Below are 23,485 nucleotides of genomic sequence, written 5' to 3'. Positions count from 1 at the left end.
AGGTAAGGATCGTAGGACAGTGCAAGTCGTGGCAAGAACGAGCAGGTGATGACAGCTCGTAGGGTATCGATATTGATGGATGGTCTGGTCTAGGTGACGTCGGGGGCTCCTTCTTTGACCATTCGCACTGCAGCCCGGAGGGTATCGTAAAGATCAGCCGCCGAAAGATAACGCAGATATGTCAGATAGAATCGATGGGAGTTCGCTGCGGAGGGTAGAAAGCAATGAGGCTGAGCTGGCAGGTTAAAAAAATAAGTCAGCGATGATGTCGCGGAAAGGATAGGGGTGGGCAGCCAATTGGCGCGGCCCAGAAACGGCCTGCGACGGGACGGGGGGTCGCAGAAAACCGGGCCAAAAAGGATCAGACAGGCAGGAGAGACATACCAGCAATGTCGAGGACGTGGGCAAAGAGACGGTTTTCTTTGAGCACCACGGTCGACGATGGGCTCAAGCGGAAGCGTCGTCGGCGGATCGGGTGGTCTCCGTGGGTAGGTAGGTGAGGTTGAATCTAGGATTTGGGCAAAGAGAACAGAACGTGTCGCCCCGTCTCGCTAAGCGCTTAGCGTAAGTGCGTGAGGTGAGCGCTGGGCCGCTGGCGCTGGGGGAGAGCCTGTGGTGGGCGGGCCAAACAGCGTTCGGAAACACGCGCCGGAGCCGACTTGGGAGTCTGGGACATGGGCGGTCGGAAACAGCAGGGCCTCAAAGGTTCAGCGTCAGCGGGTGGGAGACCGAGGGACCGGAAAATTCTCAGTCCACCACAGTTGGTTCGGTTACTGTTCAGTGTGAGTGTTCAGTTCACTTCAGCTGAGCACAGGCCCCCAGAAGCTTGGGTGTTTGACTGGATTTTTCCACCATGGGCCAGCTAGGATGTGATCTTCATATGAACAAGATCATAAGGTAGCAAAGAAAGAGGGAAGAGGTGTGGTAGTGACAAGAAAAAAGAGGAGAGAAAGAAATCAAGTAAAAAAAGGAACTGGTGCTCATCCGGGTGAAGGCGGTCTGGTCTGGTCACTGTGCTGTCATCGCCTCCAGTCCAGCTGGCTGCTGTTCTTGCCTTAGCCGTAGGGATCCACCCTCACCTGCCCACCGTCACATTCCATTTGCGGTGGTCGCCTGCGCTGTTCAAAGACTCGATGCAAGGCACGTGACAGGCTCCAAAGCCAGATGTGTGGGTGCCTCACAAAGAAAGGGCATACAGCCAATCAAAAGACCAGGCTGACAGAAACGGGTCTACGTAGTAAGGCGTTCAAGGTGAGATGGCCTGTGCTCCAGGTGACCGTGACATCGCTGCTCTTTCCTTTCCCTCGAGCCTCCGCGCTGGCTCGAACCTCGAAAGGTGGGGCTAGCCGCTTCAGTCTTTTTGCCGAATAACTGCCGTTCCCCAGATTCGATTCGTCCAAAGCTCCAGTGGCACCCGGCTCGGAAAGGCTGACCTTCGGCCACTTGTATTGGGTGCAGCAAATTGGAAGAGCTCCTCCCAGCCCACAGTCGCAAACATCACCGATTCCCATCGCACGACTGACTATACAATAGGTATTGAGCACCACCAGGAGCTCGATTCACCATCCGATACCCAACACACAGTCTTCTCTGTTGTACAGATTCTCTTCTCATAATGCCTCCCGTTCCTGCGCAACATGGCGGTGCCATGGGCCCTGGAATCGCCGACAAGAGTACGACCCTCCTCTTACAACCTTACAAGAACTTCTAGCTAACTCTCCGCAGTGAAGATGGGTGCCCTCATGGGTGGAAGTACGTCTAGACTGGCCTACCAGCCCTTTTTACCTTGCCGCTGATCATTATATAGCTGTTGGATCCGTCATGGGCTTCGTTTTCGGTGTGTAACAAACTCTCCCTCCTTCTCTCGCATCGCATCAACTAATTAGCTACCCCCGTAGGCTCCGTTAACATCATGCGCTACGGTGCCGGCCCCAACGGCATCATGAGAACACTGGGACAATACATGCTTGGTTCAGGAGCAACTTTCGGGTAGGCAAAGTCAGGTCTGGCCTTTATACATATGAAGACTAACAGCGACGCAGCTTCTTCATGTCCATCGGTAGTGTCATCCGCTCCGATGCTTCTCCCATTGCCGAGGAGGCTTTCCGAAGGGCCAACCGAAGACCCATCATCATGTACGGCCCCGGTTCCGATTACGCGAAGCGCCAGCAATAAGCTGGAGACACAACTCGAAATACCCTGTACATCATCATGTAGGAGACTAGTAGGCTGTTGCAAAAGGACGGCACGATGCCACAACACCGGCATCAAATGGATATCTGTATAATACTTAGGTGTTGGGCATATCACGACTGCATGATAAAAGTTATTGCATCTGACAGGCGAGTCTTTGCATTCGCCGAAGCCAGGTCTCAGTGCTGCTGCCGCTTCTCTTACCTGTTGACGATATTAGCCCGCATCAATCAGGTTATGGGAGGGAGGGAACTCAAGCACAGCGGTGTTCGGATGCTTAAAGTCATTGACACAGGTCACAACGGTGTCTTGCCATCAAGCGGGACCGGCTGGTGCCATGGGGCCACATTGCGGTGGTCCGGCTTCGTTCTTCCGACTCCTACCTCTTTCGATGCAGCTGGCCTAGCCGACTTAATTGGACTTGACAGTATGCAGGCTTCCAACATGTGTGCATATGTACACAACCGTCGCCCTACAGACGGACCGATACTCGAATTCCGACCGGTGTCACTTTAACTCGCCATGCCTGCGGAGTTCCGCAAGACATTTGCTTACTCATCGTGCATACAGATTTGATGACCAGCGTTGCATCGTTCTGGCTTCATTGCATGACCTAGGCTATTCGACGCAGTAATACGCATTGAATCAGCTATGTCTTGGTCTAGCGTTCGTGCAAAGTAGCGCTGGTTTCGGGATCTAATGGATCTGCGGGCAAAGAGGCTATGGAAGGCTGTTGATTATTGATCACAATTAGCTATCCAATAAATGCAAGCTCTGCTGGGTATTCGTTCGTAGTTCCTAAGGCGCAATTTAACGGATGCATATAACTTCACACCCCCAACTCACTGATGTCTTCTCGTCCAAAGACAATGCCTCGTCCACTCCATCTCTAGCCCGACCATGCGCGCGAAACTCTGTCCTCACTGGGCAAGCATTTGGATGAGCCTTGCTGTGACTACCATGGCGGATACTTATGATTACATGTGAGTGGCAGTTGTGAGTTCTAACAAGCTCAAATGTATGATTCTAACGTGGTGTTAGCATCGTTGGCGGAGGCACCGCTGGACTGACGGTCGCAGCTCGCCTCAGCGAGAACCCTCAAGTGACGGTCCTCGTCTTGGAAGCTGGTGCGGATCGCTCTACCGACCTCAACGTCTTGGCTCCCGGGCTATTTCCCGCCATGTACGGCAATACCGACTACGACTGGGACTACAAAACAGTGCCCCAGGTATCCATCTACCTTAAGTTTGGTCCTCACCCTGACTGAACGTAGCAAGCTGACATGTCCAGACATCGGCCAATGACAAAGTCGTCGCCCATATCCGCGGAAAGCAACTGGGCGGCTCCAGCGCCATGAACTTCATGTTCTGGACGCACCCTTCCCAGCGAGATATAGACAACTGGGGCGCTCTGGGAAATGACGGTTGGTCATGGAAGGCATTGGCCCCTTACTTTGAAAAGTCAGAATCGTTTGTTGCACCATCGAGCCAGCAGACGAGCGATCTCTTGCTCGACTACGTTTACCCTAGCGTTCATGGCACCACTGGACCCATAGCCAATGAGTTCCCTCAACTCTACAGCCCCTTTCTCAAGGCCTGGCCGCGAACTCTTGAGAAGCTTGGGCTCGGTGTCGACGGCGATCCTCGTAATGGCGCGGCTTTGGGAGGCTACGTCAACCTGCTCAACATCGACAAGGGCACGAGAAGCTACGCTGCGAATGCTTATCTTGGTCCGGCACGTCAACGAGCCAATTTGAAGGTGGTCACGGGTGCTTTGGTGACCAAGATTGTACTGGATAAGACTCGTGAAGGAATCTCGGTGAAAGGGGTCAAGTGGTCACAGAATGGATTGGAGAAAGAAGCGACCGTGAAGAAGGAGGTGGTCCTCGCCGCTGGTTCAATTGCCTCCCCCCAGCTTCTCGAGGTCTCTGGTTTGGGAGATAAGAAACTCCTGGGAAGCCACGGGATAGAGGTATTCGTTGACAACCCTAACATCGGCGAGAATCTACAGGATCACGTCTATGTTCCTCTTGGGTAAGTTTTCAAATCTCATGTATTCGGAATTATGGCCAATATAATGACTAATCGTCGCTCCAGATTTGCGGTGAAGCCCGACCTACCTACAAACGAAGACTACGCCAACGCAACCTACTTCCAAGAACAGCTCGACCTGTACCTTCAAAACAAGACCGGGCGTCTGTCCTCTGCCGGTGCCAGCTCTACACTCTTATCCTTGAGGCAGATCGCCTCTACCCTGGACTTGTCTCTACCCTCGCCGAAGACCAACCTCCTCGGCCTGGCCGAACAATACGCCATCACCTTCCGAGACCTCAAATCTGAAGCAATCGCCCAGGAGCTCACAATTGAAGGCGGCATTTCGCCCCAGTACTCCGATGATACGACCAAGCTCTTCTCGGCGGGGTCACCAGCCAACTTCCTCTCCATCCTTGGCGTCCTGGAGCACCCCTTTTCGAGAGGCTCGATCCACATCCAGTCCGCCGACCCAGCCGTTCATCCCACCATCGATCCACGCTACCTCTCTCATCCGCTCGATACACAGCTCTTGAAATCCATTGCACTTCATCTACAGACTATCGCACGTACACAACCGCTGAGCGACCTGCTTCAGGGTGATGGGACAGTTTTTCAGCCTGGGTACCATGAACTAACAATAGATAACGTAGAGGAATGGATTAGGAGCAGTATGCAGAGTGAATACCACCCCTGCGGTACCTGCGCCATGCTGCCTAGGTCAAAAGGTGGTGTGGTCGACGAGAGGTTCAGGGTATACGGGGTCAAGGGGCTGCGGGTGGTTGACGCCAGTATCTTCCCCTTGATTCCGAGGGCCAACATCCAGTCTCTGGTTTATGCGGTAGCGGAGCGGGCAGCTGATTTCATCAAAGAGGATGCCCTCTGAGGTGTATCTTCTAAAGTATTCTATTTCACTACTATCGTATATACACATCACATCAATCAATTACATTCCATCTGAACACGCATTTCGATCTAAAAAGTCAAAGCAAGCATCGCCAAAGCAACCGCGGCAAAGACGCCAGCCGGGCGGGTGATGCCCCCACCGCTGACAGCAGTAGGCGTGGCCGTCGGGCTCGAAGTACCGTTCGTGGAAGTGGCATTCGCCTTCAGACTCGCGACGCCAAAGGTAAGCTGCTCCGGGCTCGTACCGTTCCACACGGTGTAGTATCCCTTCAACAACGGGCTACCTAGAACCCAGATAGACGCCAGTTCGCTAATGGGCTGCACGGGGTTCAGGAAGATGGTCTGGCAGATGCCGCTGTGGCCGGGATACTCGCCCAAGTTGAACGCGCCCTTGGGGACCGTCATGTTGACTAGGTTGTCGCCGACGCCGAGGGTGAAGGTCAGCTCCGGGTCGAGCTTCTCGACCACGTCGCAGGGGGCGCCCCAGACACCGAGCTCGTCGATCTGGGTGATGTCGGAGCTGATAGCGGCGTAGATATCCTTGGCGGTCTGGTAGTCCGGCGTCTGGAGGAACGCGGTACCGGTGTCGACGTTGGAGACGCCAACGGGGAACGCTTCGCCCGAGGCGTTGGAGTTGGACACGGTCTTGCCGTTGACGTAGAAGGCGGGCTGGTCGATGAACCAGCTTCCGCCGAGGTAGGACACCGTCATGTTGAAGTCGACATTGGCGATCTCGCCCTCGTAGTAGTCCTTGTTCACGCCGCCGAGCGTAAGCTCGCCCGGGGCGCTGCCCTCCCCAGAGTTGAGGAAGAAGGAGAAGAGGGGCTCCGGGACGCCGCCGTTCTGCGCGAGGGTCCAGAACCAGGTGGAGAAGGAGGCGTTTGTCTCGGCGGAGAAGTGGGAGAAGCCGGGGGGTCCGAGGCCGAAGATGCCGTCAATGTTAGGCATTTCGTTGAAGGCCTCGGCGTAGGTGTCGCAGAGGAGCCAGGTCTGGTTCGCGACGGTGAGATTGCCGACGGTCACGGCGTCGGTTACGACGGTGCCGGACGCGGCTTGCGGGACGGCGTAGGGGACGGACTTGCCGCCTGTGCCGAAAGCGGTTGTGACGTTGTAGCCGGGCTGGGGAGAGAAGGTTGTGGAGGAGGAGGCGTTGAATTCTTTGGCGACGAGGCAGTTCGTGCAGGCTGTTGAGGGAAGGATCAAGTCCGTTGAGCCAGTGTCGAAGGTGACGATACTAAGAGTTGAGCGTGTTAGTCTACCTGCTCTGCCTAATGTCCCGGGAGACTGAGAAAGACGGCAGCGCGTGGGTTACAAGACTTACTGCTTCTGGGGCGGGGTGCCGACGTCGACTTCACCAATCCATTGGAGGTCAAAGTTCTCGAACCAGTTGGTCAAGGAGACTGAGCCGGTGGCCGCGCGCTTGCTGAGAGCCTTCGCCTTTGAAAGGTTTGTACGGCGACTCTGGAGCTTGATGTTCACCGGGTCGGCGGCCGCGGAGTGGCTCAGGGCGAGAAGGGCCACGGCCCCGGAGACTGTCTCGAATCTCATGATGGTGCTTTGGGGTAACGAGCTCAATGAGTGGTATAATTGCTATTAGAAAGATGGAAAGAGAGGATGAGAGAGACGTGATGCTGAAGGAACTGGAGTGGTAATCTTTTGTCTCGGCAAGAGCCCGACACTCTCGACTTATATATCATACGTCGGGTGAAGTTGACCAGGCACGCGCCGGAAGCGTCAAACGCAGCTTACATCGTTTGTGTATGCTGATCCTCCAGGCAACTTTCTTGCAAGGGCCACGGCAACGCGGATGCTACAGAGCGTGAGGGCATCCCGAAACAACCTCTAAGAAAATCCCAGCCATGTCGATGTTTTTGGGACTTTGGTCGTCGAAAGACAATTAGCCCCAGGACTTCGTCATCTCACTAGCGAGAAAGCAGAATAGCCTAATGCAGCCCTCATCAATGACCCTGGTCCTGACTCTAAAGCTGTTGGTTAGAGTATACCAAAGTCCCGTTCCCACAGCAGAGGCGGCCGACCCATACCCACATGCCGCTTACGCCTGAGCTTCTGGTCCACGTTCAAGGTCGCAATCACAGGTGTTTTTTTTCAGTAGCGCGGTGCCCTGAAAATGGCGGAGCTGGGCTGTGGAGGGAAGACGACGCTCTTTTTAGGTGAGATGGCTGTAGCCTGCGTATGGGACAGGGCTGAGTCCATGCCGGCAGGGATCTGAGTAGGGACCTACCAAAGCGGTTAGATCCCTACGAGCTTCGGACTCCTCGCATTGAGCTCTCTGAACCAATGACCTGCTATTCGGGAAGATGAAGAAGAGGTAAGATGTTGGAAATGAGGTGGGTCGGTGCCCTCTATTTCGAAGAACTTTGGGAGGCTAGGATCTCACAGCACGGGAAGGCTACATGGTACCGTTTGATCTTGGCGACGGCTGGTCTTAGCACCATGCGTTATTGCGGCACGAGTGTTCTTGTGCCTTAATATCCGATAGTCTGGACTCTCAAATGACTTTGCGACGATGGTAAGCTGACATCGTGACAAATTGAGGATGGTGTTTGGCCCAGTCAATATGCACGTTTCGTGTAGTTGAACATAGCGCGGTGGCAGGCGTAGATCAAGAGGACGACCCCGTTAGCAGTAGTTCTTCTCGCCGATGAATCGTAAGATAAACAGAAATTTCGGCTTAGACTTTTGCCATAAATCTTTGCCATTATGCGTCGTTTGCAGTTTTGCCCAAGAATGATTGCGCGACTAGCTTTTTGATAGAGGGTCGCATTTTCCTCGGAACTTAGCTTTTTCAGTTTTATGAACCTTTCAAGTCGACTACAGCCGGTACCCGTCACAAACATGGAAGGAGATCACTAGATAATTGTCGACTTCTATCTCGTCACTAAAGACCTCGTTAACCGGACGATCAGCTGCGAAGTAGAGAATAATATCGACCATAACTCCAACTATCTACATATAGCGACATCTTTATACCTCGTCGTAGCCGAGCGGTAGAGAGAGGGGAAACGAAAGTAGAAAGCTATAGATGAGGAAAACTTTACCTAGACGATCCGAGGATGCCTGCCGCAACTGCAAAGGTCAAGAAGGAAGGCAGCGATTGACCGATACGTAGGGGCAACTGCTGGGGCCTTCTCAACCGCTGGAACGAGTCGTGCGCAGACATCCTGGCTGGGACGATACGACTTCGCCGGGACTATAGCAAACAACAGGTAGAGAAGAGCTGGGTGGTATATAGAGAGGTACGTGATAGAAAAGGGCGCATTATAAAGAAAGCGCTTTAAGAAGTATATCGTAAAGTAGTGGAAGTAGCGGCGGAGTGCTTTCATTTACTTTAGAAGATTGCAAAATGGGCCTAGAATAGATAGTATTAGCCCCGACTATTACGCCTGATTTCGAAAGACCTAACACGTCTTATATTACCGCAACTTTCGAAAAGAAAGTAGTACTCTTTAAGGAGATTTCTTCCCCCCGCTGCTAGAGGTGAATGTCGAAGATATTGACAACGTATTGTATAATAACTAGATCGGCCTGCCGCTAGTATCGGAAAGCGAAGCAGAGGACGCTATCTAGGAAGCAGCACCGCTACGTGTCTGGGAACCAGGCCTTGGATTTACTGCAGAATGCTTGTGTTCCGGAAGGCGAAGAAGCTGATACTCGGAAAGAACCCTGGGATCGCCCCGCCTGTTAGCTCAGGCGCTTGTCGTACTGCGTTTCGAGGGTCCCAATGCAGGCCTGGTTGCAGAAAGTCAGGCACAGATCCGCGTCGGCCATCGGTTTCCCTCGTGCCTTTAGCATAGTGTGTTATATGTCTTAGGTTTCTGTTAGGTATGCGTGTTGTGACGGGTGGGGACAAGCCTTGACTGAGACATAACATAACTGCAACAGAACACACTTGCAGCAGCAAAACACAACTGCAATATAACATAACTGCAATATGACACAGCTGCAATATAACACAACTGCAATATATCGAACGTTGAAGGTGACGAACGTTGGGGGACTAACAAGCAACACACCGACTCTCCTCAGGCGTAGTCGTTCGCAGCTTCCGAGCGCATCAAGCGACAGCAAAAATAAAAAAAGCCCAGCAATCTCCCCAACATGATTTCGGAAGCAAACCATAGGATAAGCACAAGAGGCAACATTCTCTATCTACCATTACCTCTCATGGCAACGCCCAACCACTCGCTGCCTGGCCGGGCTGAACATGTGTCACGAGTTATGGCACGCAGCAATGGGCATACGGAGTGTAGTAAAAGTGGCTTAACTATTAAAGTGGAAATAGACAAAAGGAAAAGGTCTATATATACGATATCTGAGATAGACACGTGATTTAGTACGTAACGGGCACTTTATGAGGTACGATTACTATCCCTATTACGTAACATACCCCCTAATTACTACCGCTAGGGAGCTATTATGCCTAAGATAGAATCTCTAAATACCCTTATAAAGGCCTAATTTAGTCGAATATAAATAAAGGAAAATTAAGCGCAAGGGATACGTATTTTTTAAACCGCGTTTATTATAAATATATCCTTTTATTTAAAGTAAATAGAATCCTAACCCGAAATAGCGCGTATTCTATTACCTCTAGTATATAAATTACTAAGGGCGAGGCTACTTCTTTTTAACCTCTCGTAGTTACTATAAGTACCCCTATTTATTACGCACGCGCGCCTACGCCGTTAAATTATTTACTAATTTTATTCTAAATATAAATATCTAATATATTTAAAAATAATAGTAAGTTTTATATAATTTTTATAATACTTCTTATATACGTATTATATAGTTTATTAAGAGTTTAAATAGGTAATAATACTAACGAGCCCCTCTAGGTCGTTACCCCCCCCCGCAACCTCTTATTTACTTATTAAGGCCTAGTTACTAAGCTCTCCCTCCCTAGCTAGGAGGATATTAAGGCTATTAATCGAGACGCCGAGGACTTTATTAAGTTCGAAGCTCTTTTTAACGGCTATAATAAGGGTAATAATAAGGTAAATAGTAATAATAAGAGCTCTAACGGGCTTTTACTTATCCCCCCCTCGGAGTCTAAGAGTAAGGATAAGACTAGTTTAAATAATAAGCTTTTTAAGAAGGGTATATCGTATACTTATTATTTTAAGAGTTTATATTTAATATTATTCTAAGGTCTAAAAAACGCAAGGCTAGCTCTTTTTAAAAAGGTAATAAAAAGTAAAAGAGAACGCTAAGAGGCTAAGGTACCCCCCGTAGTAAGTATAGTTCTTTTTATTATTCTAAGCTTATTTAACGTATACTTAGTCCTTAAGAAGCTTAAGGGAGAGGCTCCTAAGGAACGGGAGATCTAGTACTTACCCTATTTTAAAATAGCCCTTTAGTATACCGATACTAAGGATAGTAGTTATTATTTTATAAGAAATAGTAGCTAGTATGCGCACTATTTTAATAGCCGTTCGGCCGAAGGGTATATTAATATACTAGTTATTTTACGGCTAATAACCTAGGCCCTTACTAAGGCTATTATAAATAGCGCTCCCTCTTTTATAAATATATTATCTTTTTTTATCGTTAAGAAGCGCACTTCTAATTATAGTTTTAATAAGATATTACTAAGCTCCGTAATATCGTCCGCTAGATATATAATAACTAGAGGATATACGAGAACTATATGAGTTTTTATATAAAGGACTTTTTTAACGCGCGCCCCCGGTCCTCTTTTATACTTATTATAATTATTTATAACTAACTTCTTATTACGCTACCCGTTTTTATACCCTAAGTCGTTAACTTAACGGTCGTTCTAGCTCTTACGCCCCTTATTATCCCCGCTACTCTTAGCTTTATAAACTTCGAGGCGCATAAGACGCATTTTTTAGCGCATATATTAACCCTTCTTTTTAATAACGCTATATTCCTAGCGATCGTATACTTCGTAAACTAAGAGTTTAAATAGTAAGTATAAGCCCAGGTCTTATTTTTATATATATATACCCTATGGGGTAAGGTTATTTTATTTATTTTAGGCCTCCGGGCCGCACTCTAAGTTCCGTTTATTATTTATTTTTAAGTATTAAGTTTTTTTAAGCGTAGCCTAAATTAATTATTTTTAACTATTTTAGCTATTTATAATAGCTTCTCGCGTATCGTAAAGGTTAAGAAGTATACGGAAATATTCGAACTTAGTTTATAAAAGGTTTTTAGTAAGTCTATTTACTAGCATATTCTTTATTAATATATAAGTAACCTCGAAGCTACTTTTAGCGTACTCTTATCTTAGCTATATATTTTATATATTAATATAGCGAAGTTAAGTAGCTATTCTTTCTCCTTCCCCCACGATAAATTAAATCGTTTATTAATTATCGTAGTTAACTAACTATACTTCTCTTAGATTAAGGGTAATGTTTTTAAAAAGGCGCTTTAGAGCTATAGTCTCTTTTACGGTTTTTTTAAAGTAAAAAAGCTTAGCTTCGGTAGTTAACGTCGTAACCGTCGCTTAGCGTATTAATTTTTATTAAATTAGGCCGCTAAAAAGGAATATTATATATCCCTAAGATAATCGTCGTATTACCTCGTTATTTACGAAGCTAGTATCTCTAGCTAGAAGTAATAATTACGCACTTAGTATACTACTATAGTAGAGCGTAAGATATTTCGTTATATAAAAATATTAAATATAGTAGTTAATTACTTTAATATAAGTTACGCTTAGGTTAGTTAGGAACCGTAATAATTACGAATAAGTAAAGGCGACGTCTAGTTTAATTATAATAGCTATATAAAACACACTCCTAACCTTCTCTTAGTAGCTCTTTATTTCCTCCTTTATTACTTACCCCTCGTTTAGTTTAAACTCTTTTTAAAAAAGAGGGGTAGCTAGATATAGTAAATCTATAATGTCGAAGCGCTTAGTAACTCGCTCAATATATACGTTATAAATAAGGTAAACTTTACGAGTAATACGGTCTTATAAAATCCGCACTCCGAAGAAGTAATTAATCGGTCTATTTTCCTTAAAGTTAATATATTTTTTTATACCGTTAACGATCCCCTAAGCCGCCTTTCGGTCGTTTTAATAATATAAAATAATAAAGTTATCGATATAAAATACTAGTATTACCTTCCTATTTACGGTTTAGTAAATATAAATCTCCTCGTAACTATATATTATATTTATACTATAAAGTATAGAAATAAAAGTTTAGAACTAAAGAATTAGCAAGTCTTAGAGGCTATATAAAGCGCGTTAAAGTTTACTTACTTTACTAGTAACCTTATATCCCTCTAAGAGTTTAATAATTACTAGCTTTTCGCTCTTAAGAGGCGCATTAAGGAATACGTTAATAATATTATATTAGTCTATTTTAAGGTCGAATTAGGTAGTTATTACTATTATAAGCCTAAAGGCCTTTGCGGCGAGCGTCGAAGCGTACGTATTTTATAAGGGGTTAAGTAGTTATATATCCCCCCTTATATATATACGTACTTTTACCTCGCTAACCTCGTTATTAACGTCGTACTTATAAATATATACCTATTTTAATAGAAGTAAGATCCCTTATTTAGGATTACGGTCGACCTCTTCTTATATACTAATATCCCTTAGCTTTTTTATTTCTATATCTATAGCATCCCTAAGTAACTTTTATAGTTACGGTAGGAGATATTTAATATTACTAAACTTCTTTAATAAGCTCTAAAAGTTAACTTTAATAAATCGTAGTTTCTAAACTCCTCTAGAGCGCTCTAAGTAGGTCTTATAAACTGCTCCTTTTACTACTTAATAAAATATTATAATCCTATACTACTTTCCTCTATAGCTTTTTACTAATTAAGTATAAAGGTAGAGAAAAAGTAGCCCTAGAGACGGTTATAATAATCGCTATCTCTTATATTTAAATATAAAAGCGTTACGAAGATATTACTATCGAAGCGTTATAGAGGTTTACGGGCCCGGTTTAAACGTCTAAGACCTAACGGAGCTTTACTTAGTACTTAATAAGGCAGTTCTTATAAGCTCTGTTCTTATATAATAATAGAGGTTTATTATAAGGGTTCCTTACTAACGTCGACTTTAGCGTTAAGAATTATTTCTTTATGATTAGTACCTCGTTTACTACGTACTCTAGCGTTCTATTAAGAATTATTAAGAATTAAAAGCTTAAGAACCTCTATAATATATATAAGCGCTCGTAAAGAGGACTATAAACTACGTAGAGCCGTTTATAACTTAGTTATTATATCCCCTTTTTTACCCCTACCCCTAAGCTTACGCAAAGGGGTTATTTTAGGGGTTAGTAATAATAATAAGACTATATTAGCCTTTTTAGCCTTATTTACCGCACTCTAGAGTACGTCTATTAGTTATTTAGCGTCCTAAATAGTTAAAAATTTAATAGTAATACTATCCTTAATTATAGAGTTATCTTAAGTACTAGCATTTCCGAAGTCCAGATCTACTTCCCCGAGTGCTCGAACTAACTTATCGTTAGTATTAAAGAGTTCTTATATCTCTTAGATTACTAAATTTACTTACTTACTTACGATAACTTATTCCTCGTATACGGGATTATAAAAAACTTCTTTATTAAACTTAATATTCCTCGTAATAAATACCTACTCGAGCGCGGGTACTTAGACCCTATATAAGTTATGCGTTTTTAATATATATCTAACTAGGTATCTTATATACCCGCGGGAAAGTACTTTAAACTCTTTTTAATATATACCCCTCTTACGATCCCTATAAAGAGGGTATACTTAGTAATTATATATATAGAGGCTACCGAGATATAGGGTAACCGGTTTAAAATCCCGCACTTAGTAACCTATTTACTACTAGCGTTAATACCGCTTTTACTAATTAATTTCTATTATAATAAGCGAATCTCCTTTATTAGCCTCCCGTAGGGTAATATTATAAATAAAAATTACTACTAGTACTATTTCGTCCTATAAATTCGTAAAGAGGTTCGCAAAAAGGCGCATCTTATAAGCTTTAGTAATTATAAATTAACCTACTCTTTTAGCGTTACCTACGGGTTCTTTTATATATAAAAGTAGAAGTTCTATTCTAATTCCTAGCTCGCTATACTACGTCTTATATACGTATCTAACGTTTATAATTAAGAGAGCGGTCTTATTATTACTTTTAAAAAAGTAAATTAAAGTCCCTTTTTAATAACGAATCGCTACCTCGAGGCTTTATAATACGAAAAGCACTTCCTCCTCTATTTTTATCCTTAAAGGGAACCCCCTAAACTGCCTACTATATTCGTTAAAAGCTATAAGTATATATTATTATTTACTAAGAAATAGTTCGAAGTAGAAGAGATCTTAGTATACACGGTACTATAGCTATAAGGCTCTTTTCGAGAGTAGTCCTCTTAAGACTACTATTTTAGCTTCGGATAATATATATACTTTATACTTAACTTATAATAAAAGTTTAATACGTATACCTCGAGTCTTATATAATAATCGATAAAGAGTATTAGGTCCGAGATAACCTATTCTAAAGTATTAGAGGAGCGCGCTATTAAACCTCTTATGGGTACGTTAATATAAGTAACGGAATTTTCTATAGCTAACTAGTAATATAATACTAGCTAGGCTCTATAGGACACGCTTAAGGTTTATAAAAGAAGGATAGGATTAGAAGAGCTTATATTTAAAGAAGACTAAATTATTTTTTTAAATAAGCTACTTTTTAATAGTACTCTTATAAAGCGTTCCCTATTATAAAGTATAATCTAGACCGCAGTACTAGAGTACGCTTCTATTTAGTAGAGTCTCTAAGACTATATTAATATAGAATCCCTCGATATAAGCGACGTTCTAGAGCTTTAGATTATAAGTTCCCTTTCCCTTAGGTCTATTTAAGACGCCCTTTATAATACGAGTACTACGTGCGGTAATAAGTAGTATAATAGTTCCTAATTTAACGTAGTTTTTATTACTTAATAGTACATAACTCTCGGGTTTAAGTAAGCTCTTATTATTAACTAAATATATTACTCTATAACTATCTATTACTATACTCTAAAAAAGGGGGTAAGCGCTACCTATAGGGGTACTAAAAATTACGTTTATTTCTAAGTCCTAACTCTTTATAAGTATAGTAACTACGTAGCCCTCGTCTTAGTTTATTAATAAGCTCGCTATAAGTTAGTTAGAGGATCCTTTTAAAAACCTAGGTTTCTTAGGGGTTCTATCGTTCCTTAGCTAACTAGCTTTTTTAAGCTTACCGTAAAGTAATTTCTACTTATTTAATTTAATAGTAGCGAGGACTTCTTTTATATAGCTCCTTAGTATTCGTATTAGTAACTTACTAGCGTTTCGGCCTATAAGTACCTATTTTAATTTTTAGTACGCCGTAGGGCGCTATAGGTATACGTAATTATAAGGGTATATAACGTTACCCTTATTATTTACGTTATTAACTAAGTTAGAGCGTTTAGTAAAAGTAAAATAAGCCCCTCCTTAACTTAAAAATCGTTTAGTATATACGTCCTAAGTTACTAAGCTAAATATATACGCAATCTCCTCGAGGGTCCTTATATACGTTCCGAAAGCTATTAATTCGCTAAAGGTCTTATATATACGTTAGCCCTATATAGGGTTAAGTCTAGACTTAACCGTAACTAAGAAGTTAAGTACGGTAATCTCTTTACTAATTTCTAGAATATTATACGTTTTAGCTCGGAGGTAAGTAGACTACTACTCCTTATACTAATATTAGGGGTTAATTCCGGTCCTCGCTTTATTAAGGGCTTATTAATATTCCTCTCGAACCGTATTCCTTATTACTAGTTCGGGGGGCGCAAATTCCTACTTTAAATATTTAATAATTCGCTATATACTAAACTTAGCGCCGTTCTTAATAGCTTTTTAAAATACGTATTTATATAATATAGTATTAACTAATTTTACTAACTACTAGGCGAGGACTTTAATATACGTATTAATAATATTACGTTCGTAAGCTATAAGTTACTCGTATTTAGCGTCGAGCTCCTATTATTTTTAAATACTCTCGAGCGTATAAATCCTCTTTATAAGTGCGGTATAAGGATAGATTTATTTACGTAAAGTAAGTAGCATAGCTAGCTTCGTAAAAAGAAACCTAGCTTAGTTCTATAAGTTACTTATACTTAAGGAAGTCGAAAGGTTCGTACTAGGAGTTATATTTAAAAGTTACTAATAGAGGATTTCTTAGTTTCTTTAGTCGTTTTTAAACGCCTTATAACGGGCTTAGTAAGCTCGTAGTTCTTTTTTATTATAGGTTACGACTAATCGTCCGAATTCTAAGGGCAAAGTAAGCGCTATAGAGGGGTCGAGGAATACGTCGGAATTTAGAGTATCTAGGTCGACGTATTTCTAAACCCTAACGCCCTTATTTATAGTATAAAGTACGTTAAACTATTTAATTTAACTATTGCGGCTAGTTAGTTTAGCTTAGGCTAAAGTAAGTATAAATAAGTTAGTTATTTTAAAAAGATCGTAAGAATCGTATTAATAAGTACGTTATCGTAGTATAAGGTCTTAACTAAGAGCTAGGCTTATAATTATTACGAGTTATAGTACGTAGTAATAGGCATACGGAGTATAGTAAAAGTAGCTTAATTATTAAAATAGAAATAGATAAAAGGAAAAGGTCTATATATACGATATCTGAGATAGATACGTGATTTAGCACGTGACGGGCACTTTGTGAGGTGCGATTACTATCCCTGTTACGTGACAACATGAGTGCCTTTCGTTCTCTAGTGGAGTGGGTCCGCAGTAGCATCCTACTTGACTCCATTATCTAGCTCGAGCTATCCTGGGGTAAGCATTGCCCCTTCTTTTGTTTGTATTGCTAATATAAGTAGTAGACTGGCCGTATGTTATCTAAGGATTTATGATACGAGACGCGGTATAAAGTAATTTAGCCCATTCCATTTACCGATTCTGAGTAATACGAGGCTCTATTGTCAGAGATATAGGAGAAGGTTTTAAGGGGTTTCGACTAGCGGTTGCTCTCCTAGGAAGCATAGGACAGTTTAGAAGCAAAGCGACGCGCAAAGCAAGCCGAAGCCAATGTAAGGCAGGCTAAGGTTGACTGATTGGCTAAGGCTATGTATGTGTCACGTAACAGGGATATGAATCGCAATCCACAAAGTGTCCGTCAGGTGCTGTATCACGTAAATATCACTTACATCCTGTATATAGACTTTTCTCTTTTGTCTATTTCCACTTCGATGGGTTAAGCTACTTTACCACACTCCGTATGCCCATTGCTGTGTGTCATAACTCGTGACACTATGCGTTCTACCGAGGAGGCTCACCACGACGCCGTCGGCTTTCTATGTAGCGTTTTGCTAAGCGATAATGGTGAGCGCGGCTCGCCAGGCCTGGGTTCAGACGCCTACTGAGTGGCAAAGACCGGCGAAGGAGCGCACAATGAAAAATTGATCCTTGAGGCATCCGCTGCATGGCCGGGGTAGCTGGAAAAATCGACGCTGTGTCGCGGTGGTAGTCTTCAGCTTCGACCCTGAACATTCAAGCTCCCATTGGATGTATGTAGTACACTGACAAAAACGGACTAATTCGCAGCACAATTCGAGCCTTTTGACATTACCCACACAGGATGATTAAGATTGGACTTCACTGTGTACAGGCCACCACACTCAAAGGATGTTGAAATTTGCACCAGCCGTTAGAAACACGGTTGCTTGAAGCAAAGCCGGATCCCTAGTTCCCATAGGGCTTTCCGCCTATCTCTCCCGAAGACCAAGTTCGCGGAAGTAGGTGGGGCTGACTCAAGCAATACGTCAAAGTGGTTCCATCTCTCTACACCATCCCCAGGGAGCCAAAGCTAGCCCAGGTACCTAATTGGGCGTGACATTTCTGTTCCAGAACGATTCGTTGCCACCGAGTTGAAATTTGAGCTAAGAGAGCACGCAGTAGTTGACTAAACGGGATGTGGTAAGACCACGCACTAGCTCAAGTAACAGGCGTAGACTCTGGCCTTTGCATTCGAGCGCTTGACATCCTGTCATGTTTTCAATGAAAAGGGACCAGGGACAAGTCGAGAACTCGACATCATTGGTCGAGTGTCGACGCTAGGTTTCCCACCAAAAGAGAGGTTATAAAAGGGAAAGTTATGGCAGTGCCATGCGTCGAGTTACGTAAGGAGACCGTGTAATATCATTTGCGGATGCTTGTCCTTCTTTATGGAACTCCCTGCGTTGTAGGCATTTCCGTTGACTAAGATTAAACTAAAGATAGGCAGAAGGGCTTATATTAATATCCCTATTACAGGGTAGTTAGTTCGAACCGTAGTTAACGAAGAGATTAATTAAACTATATGAATATCTGCGTAGGTATAAAAAGGAGGTTCTAACTATAAGTTAGGCTAGTTACGATAATCGTAAATAGGGCCCCTAATTAGCCCCTACGTAGTTAGCTATATACCGTGGTCGAATTAGACTTCTAATCTAATACTAACTTTCTCTTTTTTTTATTAATTTAACCGCTGCGGTTAGAGGTATAATTCGACCTCGGGCCTATTTATTAGGTCGTCTCCTTTTCTCCCTTTTCTTTACTCTTTTTATATAACCTATCCCTTTATTTATATAATAACTTTTCCGCTACTTACGAATTACTCTAATCCCTTATTTAGTACTACTTTTATAAAAGCGTCTATAAGGTTATTTTTATTATTAATCTAACGGATCTTAAATATCTCGCGCCTTTTATATAATTACCTAAGGGCTATAATATCGATTATAAGCCTCTTTTCCTTCGTCGTTCCTAATTTAATAAGGTATTCGTATAGCGAGTAGGAATCTATATAAATAACCGTTAAAATAGGTAAAAGGCTAATTCGATTAATAATTTTTTTTAATGTCGTTAAAATTGCGTAAGAGAGGTTAACGCCGTTAACTATACTATAAACCTTTAACACTAGTATACTTCTCGTTACCTACTTACTTTTAGTTAACGAATAGTAAATTATATTACTATATATAATAAATTCGCTCTCGCTTATACTCTCGTTAGCTAGGATAATAATATACCCTAATTACGAAATAAGGTCGTTATTATTCGTAAATAACCTATTAATAAAGACGTAGAGCTTATTAATTATAAGGTTAATCGGGTAGTAAATAAGACCTCGATTAAGATTTGTCTATTACTACTTAAGCCGCTTATTAAGTACCTCGACGTCTCGTTCGGTTAGATCTATAGCCTACGCTACCCTAGCGTAATTAAAAATTATTTTAAGTTAATAAATACTTATAATATATACCCCTCGCGCGAGCTTAGCCTTATACCGCTTCTTAACGTTAGTTACGTTCGGATTAACGAGGTTAATCTTCTTACCCTACCCTTTTTATTAAAAAACGACGGTTTCCTTTTTAATTATAAGAATCTTATTATTAAATACTAGGGGGGTATTTATTATAAGGACCTCTTTTAGCTTCGCTATAAAGCCCGCTTTTTAAAGCTCCTTATCCTCTATCTTTATAAAATTAATATCGGATAGGCCTAATATATCGTTAGTCTATATTCTGATAATCCTAAATTAGTCGCCTTCGTACTCTACGACTAGTAGGCACGGGTCGTACGTAGAGGTAACTATTAATAGTTAATTAATATAAAAATTATAGTAAGTAGCCTATTAATAAGTGCCCGATTCTGCGAGCCTATATAGTGGCTTAAGTACTTTAATAATCGTGCTTTTTAAGTACTTACTAGCTATTTCCTTCGGTAAATAGGCTAGGATTTTCCTTATGAGCCCTATAGCCGATTGGGTATAGGCCTAGGTAATATTACGGCTCTAAATCTTATATCCCTTCTTCTATAGCAATACTATTAGTACTATTATTAATCGTTAGCTATAGAGCTATATAGTAAGTAATTATATAAATAGCGTCGCCTTTTTAACGTTACCGTACCCCTAAATTACGTATTTAGACTTCTCGTACGGCTAGGGTATTCCTTTCTTTTTAATCTTACGAACTATTCGTAATTTAAATATATAGAGGTTTATATATTTTTCTAAGTCGTATAAGATAAATCGATAGACCTCTTAATTACGAAGAGTGTCTACTTTAATAAGATCTAATCCCTTATACGGCTTTTTAATAATTATAATTACGCCTTTTTTATATAGTTTAACTACTAGCTTAAAATTAGCTTTCTCTTTTACTATATAAAAGGTATTAATTACCTCGTTATTAGTAATAAATTGCCGCGTTAGGGCTTACTATCGTAGTTTTTTATAACGTCTTACTAGTAGTATTAGTACCCTTTTAGCAATTTCCTTTTCCTCGTCGTCTATTAGTACTATTACGACGATTTTGTTAAGGATGATTTCTTATACCTCTACTACGGGTTATATAGTTTCCCCTAGCTCTTCTTCTTTTTATAAGTTAGAAATTACCTCGTTAGGATCTATATAGTACGGTCTAACTACTATAATTAATACTTTGAGTAACTAGTTACGATCTCTTATAACTATATAAGAGCGCTCGTTAATAGAAATTAACTTATATAGCCTAGCTTATTATTAGGTAATTTCGTATTATATTCGTATATCCGAATTTAGTAGTATATTTAAATTATCCCTTATATCGGGCTTATTATGCGTAGTAATTACCTTATTAACTTACCTTTTTACGCTTACCTCGCGCAGTACCCGCATTACTTTTTTAACTACTTAGGCTCGTTAGCTTACGCCTAGTAACGGTAACGAGGCTAAGGTCGTTTTTAAATATACTCTAAATACTAATAGCGTTAGTATAAGTCCGTTAAGCCCCATAGTATCGTTATAGTATTTAAGTACTATCTAAAGGCATTCGTCGTTAGTAAAATCCGGATTTTCTTTTTTAATAATTCTAAACGCCCTTTTTAACTACTAGTATACCCTCTCTACTTTTCTAATATTATAGTGCGCTTTAACGGGTACGACTTTTAGCTATATACCGTAGGCCGTTATATTATTTTTAAATTTTACTAACTTAAAGCTAGTACTAGCGTTAGTTCTAATGCCGTTTAGCAGTCCCTAGTATATATCGATCTAGCTTTTTTATAAGGCTACTTATACTATCTTTACTTATAAATCCCGGAGGAATTGCCCTGCTTAGAAAAATATAAATACGTCGATTATATATAATACTAGCCGACTATTTAAGTAGAAAATATCGACGACTATTTCCTAGTTAAAGTTAAGCTTATTACGTAATTTAAACTTAAATCTGCATAGGCTCTGCGCATTTATTTAGTATTAATAATATACTTTTATTAACTACTCTAGCGCCCCTATTTCGATATTATTATTACCTAATTATTTTAAGAGGTTATATAGCCTCGTAACTAACGGGTACCCGAATCTCTAATATAATTTTCTAAGCTTACTTTCCGTTAGGTAATTAATCGACTTCGTATCGTTAGTAAGCTTTATAAACGCATACCCCTATCGTCGTTCGACTATTTTAAAGTACTTACTGCTAGAGATTCTATTCCTCGTATTATCGAATATAATACCTAGTTAATCTATATCTTTTAAATATAAGAGAAATGGGGTATTAACGGGCAAAATATAAAAAGTTATCGTTCCGAAGTGCGTCTCTATTTTTACTATACCTAGGGCGACGATTTCCTTACTTAGGCCGAAACTAATCCTCGTAATACTTACTATTAATATATTAAGCGTTATTAGTATAATCTTCTATAATACTTAGAATTATCCTTTTCTTTTAGTTAATTATTATAATACCCTAGTATTTAGGATAATCCTATAGAAATTATTTAGGCCGTACCTTTCGCTCGCGTAGAATACTTATATAAGCTTAGTATTTAAAGGATCTAAATAGTATAAAAAGGACCCCTCTAGTTACCCCTAGATTTACTTAGTACTATGTTCCTTTTCTTTAGATATTAAAAGAGATAGCGTCTTCTTTTTAATCGTTAAGAAAATAGGCTTCGGCCCTATTAAATTCGCCCTTTTGGCCGCCTCTATATCCGTTATTTAAGGGACCTTCCCTTACTATCTATAAATAAAAGCCTACTTATTAAGAGCTTTCGCTACCCTCTATTTATTTAGCCTCGTATATCCTCTAGAGGCTAACGGGGTAAAAAAAGAGTAGTTAATATCGTCGATTTCGTCGTAATCTAATTTATTAATATAGGGGGTAAGATCTTTTTTATTTTCTAAATCTCTTATAGGGGGTATATATTTTAAGCTACTACTTTAGCTACTATTACTAGGTTCTATACCCCCGGATCTGCCCTTATATATAATAAGGAATTAGTTAAACCGACGAGGACTAGTTTTACTATCTACTACCCTCGACTTTTTATATTATTTATACGATTTAGCACGCTCTTCCTCGGAGTAATTACTTAACTAATATCTATCCTTTTTATAAATATAGTATTACTTTTTCTATTACCCTGCCCATAAGTTAAATCTCTACTTATTTAATAAATCTGGGCCTCTTTATTAGTAATTACTATATCTAGCCTCTTTTCCTTTCTTATTATACGTTTAATCGACTTAATATTATTAATAAGGGCCGTCGTATATTTAGAAATAAGTTTAGCGCGGCATTCTTACCTTAATATTAAAACTAGATCTTAGCCTCGAGCAAAGCGTCTCGTAGTTTTCGGGTACTTAGTATAAGGTAATTTTTATTTTTAATATACGCTAGATTATAATATAAAGATATCCGACTTTCCGCTCGTTTATCCCCTTATTTAGCTAGGTTTTTACTAGCTTATTAATTCGATTAATAAGCTCTTCGAGGATCTCTACTCGTAATTTACCCTCTATTATCCTAGCTATAAATATAAAAGAAATCGCTCGTAGCTTAGATAGGAGCTCTAGGTTCTTATTATAGGTCTTAAAGCGGCTTCGGATTATATTAATTATACTAAGAAAGTCGTTTCGATCGAAATTACGTACTACTTTATAATAGTAATTAAAGGCTTTATTTATAAATACGATATTAATTACCGAATAGTACTAGTATTCCCTAATTCCGACTTTTTCGTAGTAATCGTAAAATATCGTTAGGGTTTCTTATAAGACCTTATACTTCCCCCCAGAGTATAATTTCTCTTTTAGAAAGATCTTTTTAAGGTCTATAAATTACCTCGTATTTACTACTAGATTTTTAGTATTTATATACGAACCCTGCGTCGCTACGTATTATTAGTAACTTCGGGTCGTTTACCTCCTTTTTTATTAGCCGATTAGCGCCGAATTTCGTATTAATAATAGTAACGAGTTATAAATTAAAACAAGTAGAATTATTAATTATCGTACTTCTAGTACTATATTTTACCCCGGTATATCCTTT

General features: G+C 41.3%; 5 protein-coding genes across 5 annotated transcripts; 3 read left to right on the top strand and 2 right to left on the bottom strand.

Moving 5' to 3' along the window:
- Nucleotides 1-89: 89 nt before the first annotated feature.
- Nucleotides 90-1,511, bottom strand: CLUP02_09221 (uncharacterized protein; the record flags this gene model as incomplete). Its single annotated transcript, XM_049288200.1, has 7 exons — nucleotides 90-205; nucleotides 385-508; nucleotides 644-773; nucleotides 800-862; nucleotides 975-1,004; nucleotides 1,080-1,176; nucleotides 1,235-1,511. 7 exons carry the CDS (start codon nucleotides 1,509-1,511, stop codon nucleotides 90-92), a joined length of 837 nt encoding a protein of 278 aa, XP_049145344.1.
- Nucleotides 1,512-1,615: 104 nt separating this feature from the next.
- CLUP02_09220 (uncharacterized protein) lies at nucleotides 1,616-2,175 on the top strand (the record flags this gene model as incomplete). The annotated part of the gene is made up of 5 exons (XM_049288199.1): nucleotides 1,616-1,673; nucleotides 1,726-1,752; nucleotides 1,808-1,837; nucleotides 1,899-1,989; nucleotides 2,043-2,175. The coding sequence occupies 5 exons, from the start codon at nucleotides 1,616-1,618 to the stop codon at nucleotides 2,173-2,175; spliced, it is 339 nt and encodes a 112-aa protein (XP_049145343.1).
- A 918-nt stretch (nucleotides 2,176-3,093) lies between these two features.
- Nucleotides 3,094-5,109, top strand: CLUP02_09219 (GMC oxidoreductase; the record flags this gene model as incomplete). The annotated part of the gene is made up of 4 exons (XM_049288198.1): nucleotides 3,094-3,176; nucleotides 3,235-3,421; nucleotides 3,484-4,226; nucleotides 4,290-5,109. 4 exons carry the CDS (start codon nucleotides 3,094-3,096, stop codon nucleotides 5,107-5,109), a joined length of 1,833 nt encoding a protein of 610 aa, XP_049145342.1.
- Nucleotides 5,110-5,198: 89 nt separating this feature from the next.
- Nucleotides 5,199-6,677, bottom strand: CLUP02_09218 (uncharacterized protein; the record flags this gene model as incomplete). The annotated part of the gene is made up of 2 exons (XM_049288197.1): nucleotides 5,199-6,363; nucleotides 6,451-6,677. 2 exons carry the CDS (start codon nucleotides 6,675-6,677, stop codon nucleotides 5,199-5,201), a joined length of 1,392 nt encoding a protein of 463 aa, XP_049145341.1.
- A 10,760-nt stretch (nucleotides 6,678-17,437) lies between these two features.
- Nucleotides 17,438-18,008, top strand: CLUP02_09217 (uncharacterized protein; the record flags this gene model as incomplete). Its single annotated transcript, XM_049288196.1, has 5 exons — nucleotides 17,438-17,507; nucleotides 17,653-17,692; nucleotides 17,763-17,787; nucleotides 17,855-17,920; nucleotides 17,982-18,008. 5 exons carry the CDS (start codon nucleotides 17,438-17,440, stop codon nucleotides 18,006-18,008), a joined length of 228 nt encoding a protein of 75 aa, XP_049145340.1.
- Nucleotides 18,009-23,485: the final 5,477 nt, after the last annotated feature.

This window comes from Colletotrichum lupini, chromosome 4 (assembly GCF_023278565.1).
Source record: "Colletotrichum lupini chromosome 4, complete sequence".
NCBI lineage: Eukaryota > Fungi > Ascomycota > Sordariomycetes > Glomerellales > Glomerellaceae > Colletotrichum > Colletotrichum lupini.
Note: the sequence above shows the minus strand (reverse complement) of the source record. Positions and strands in the feature narration are given on the sequence as shown.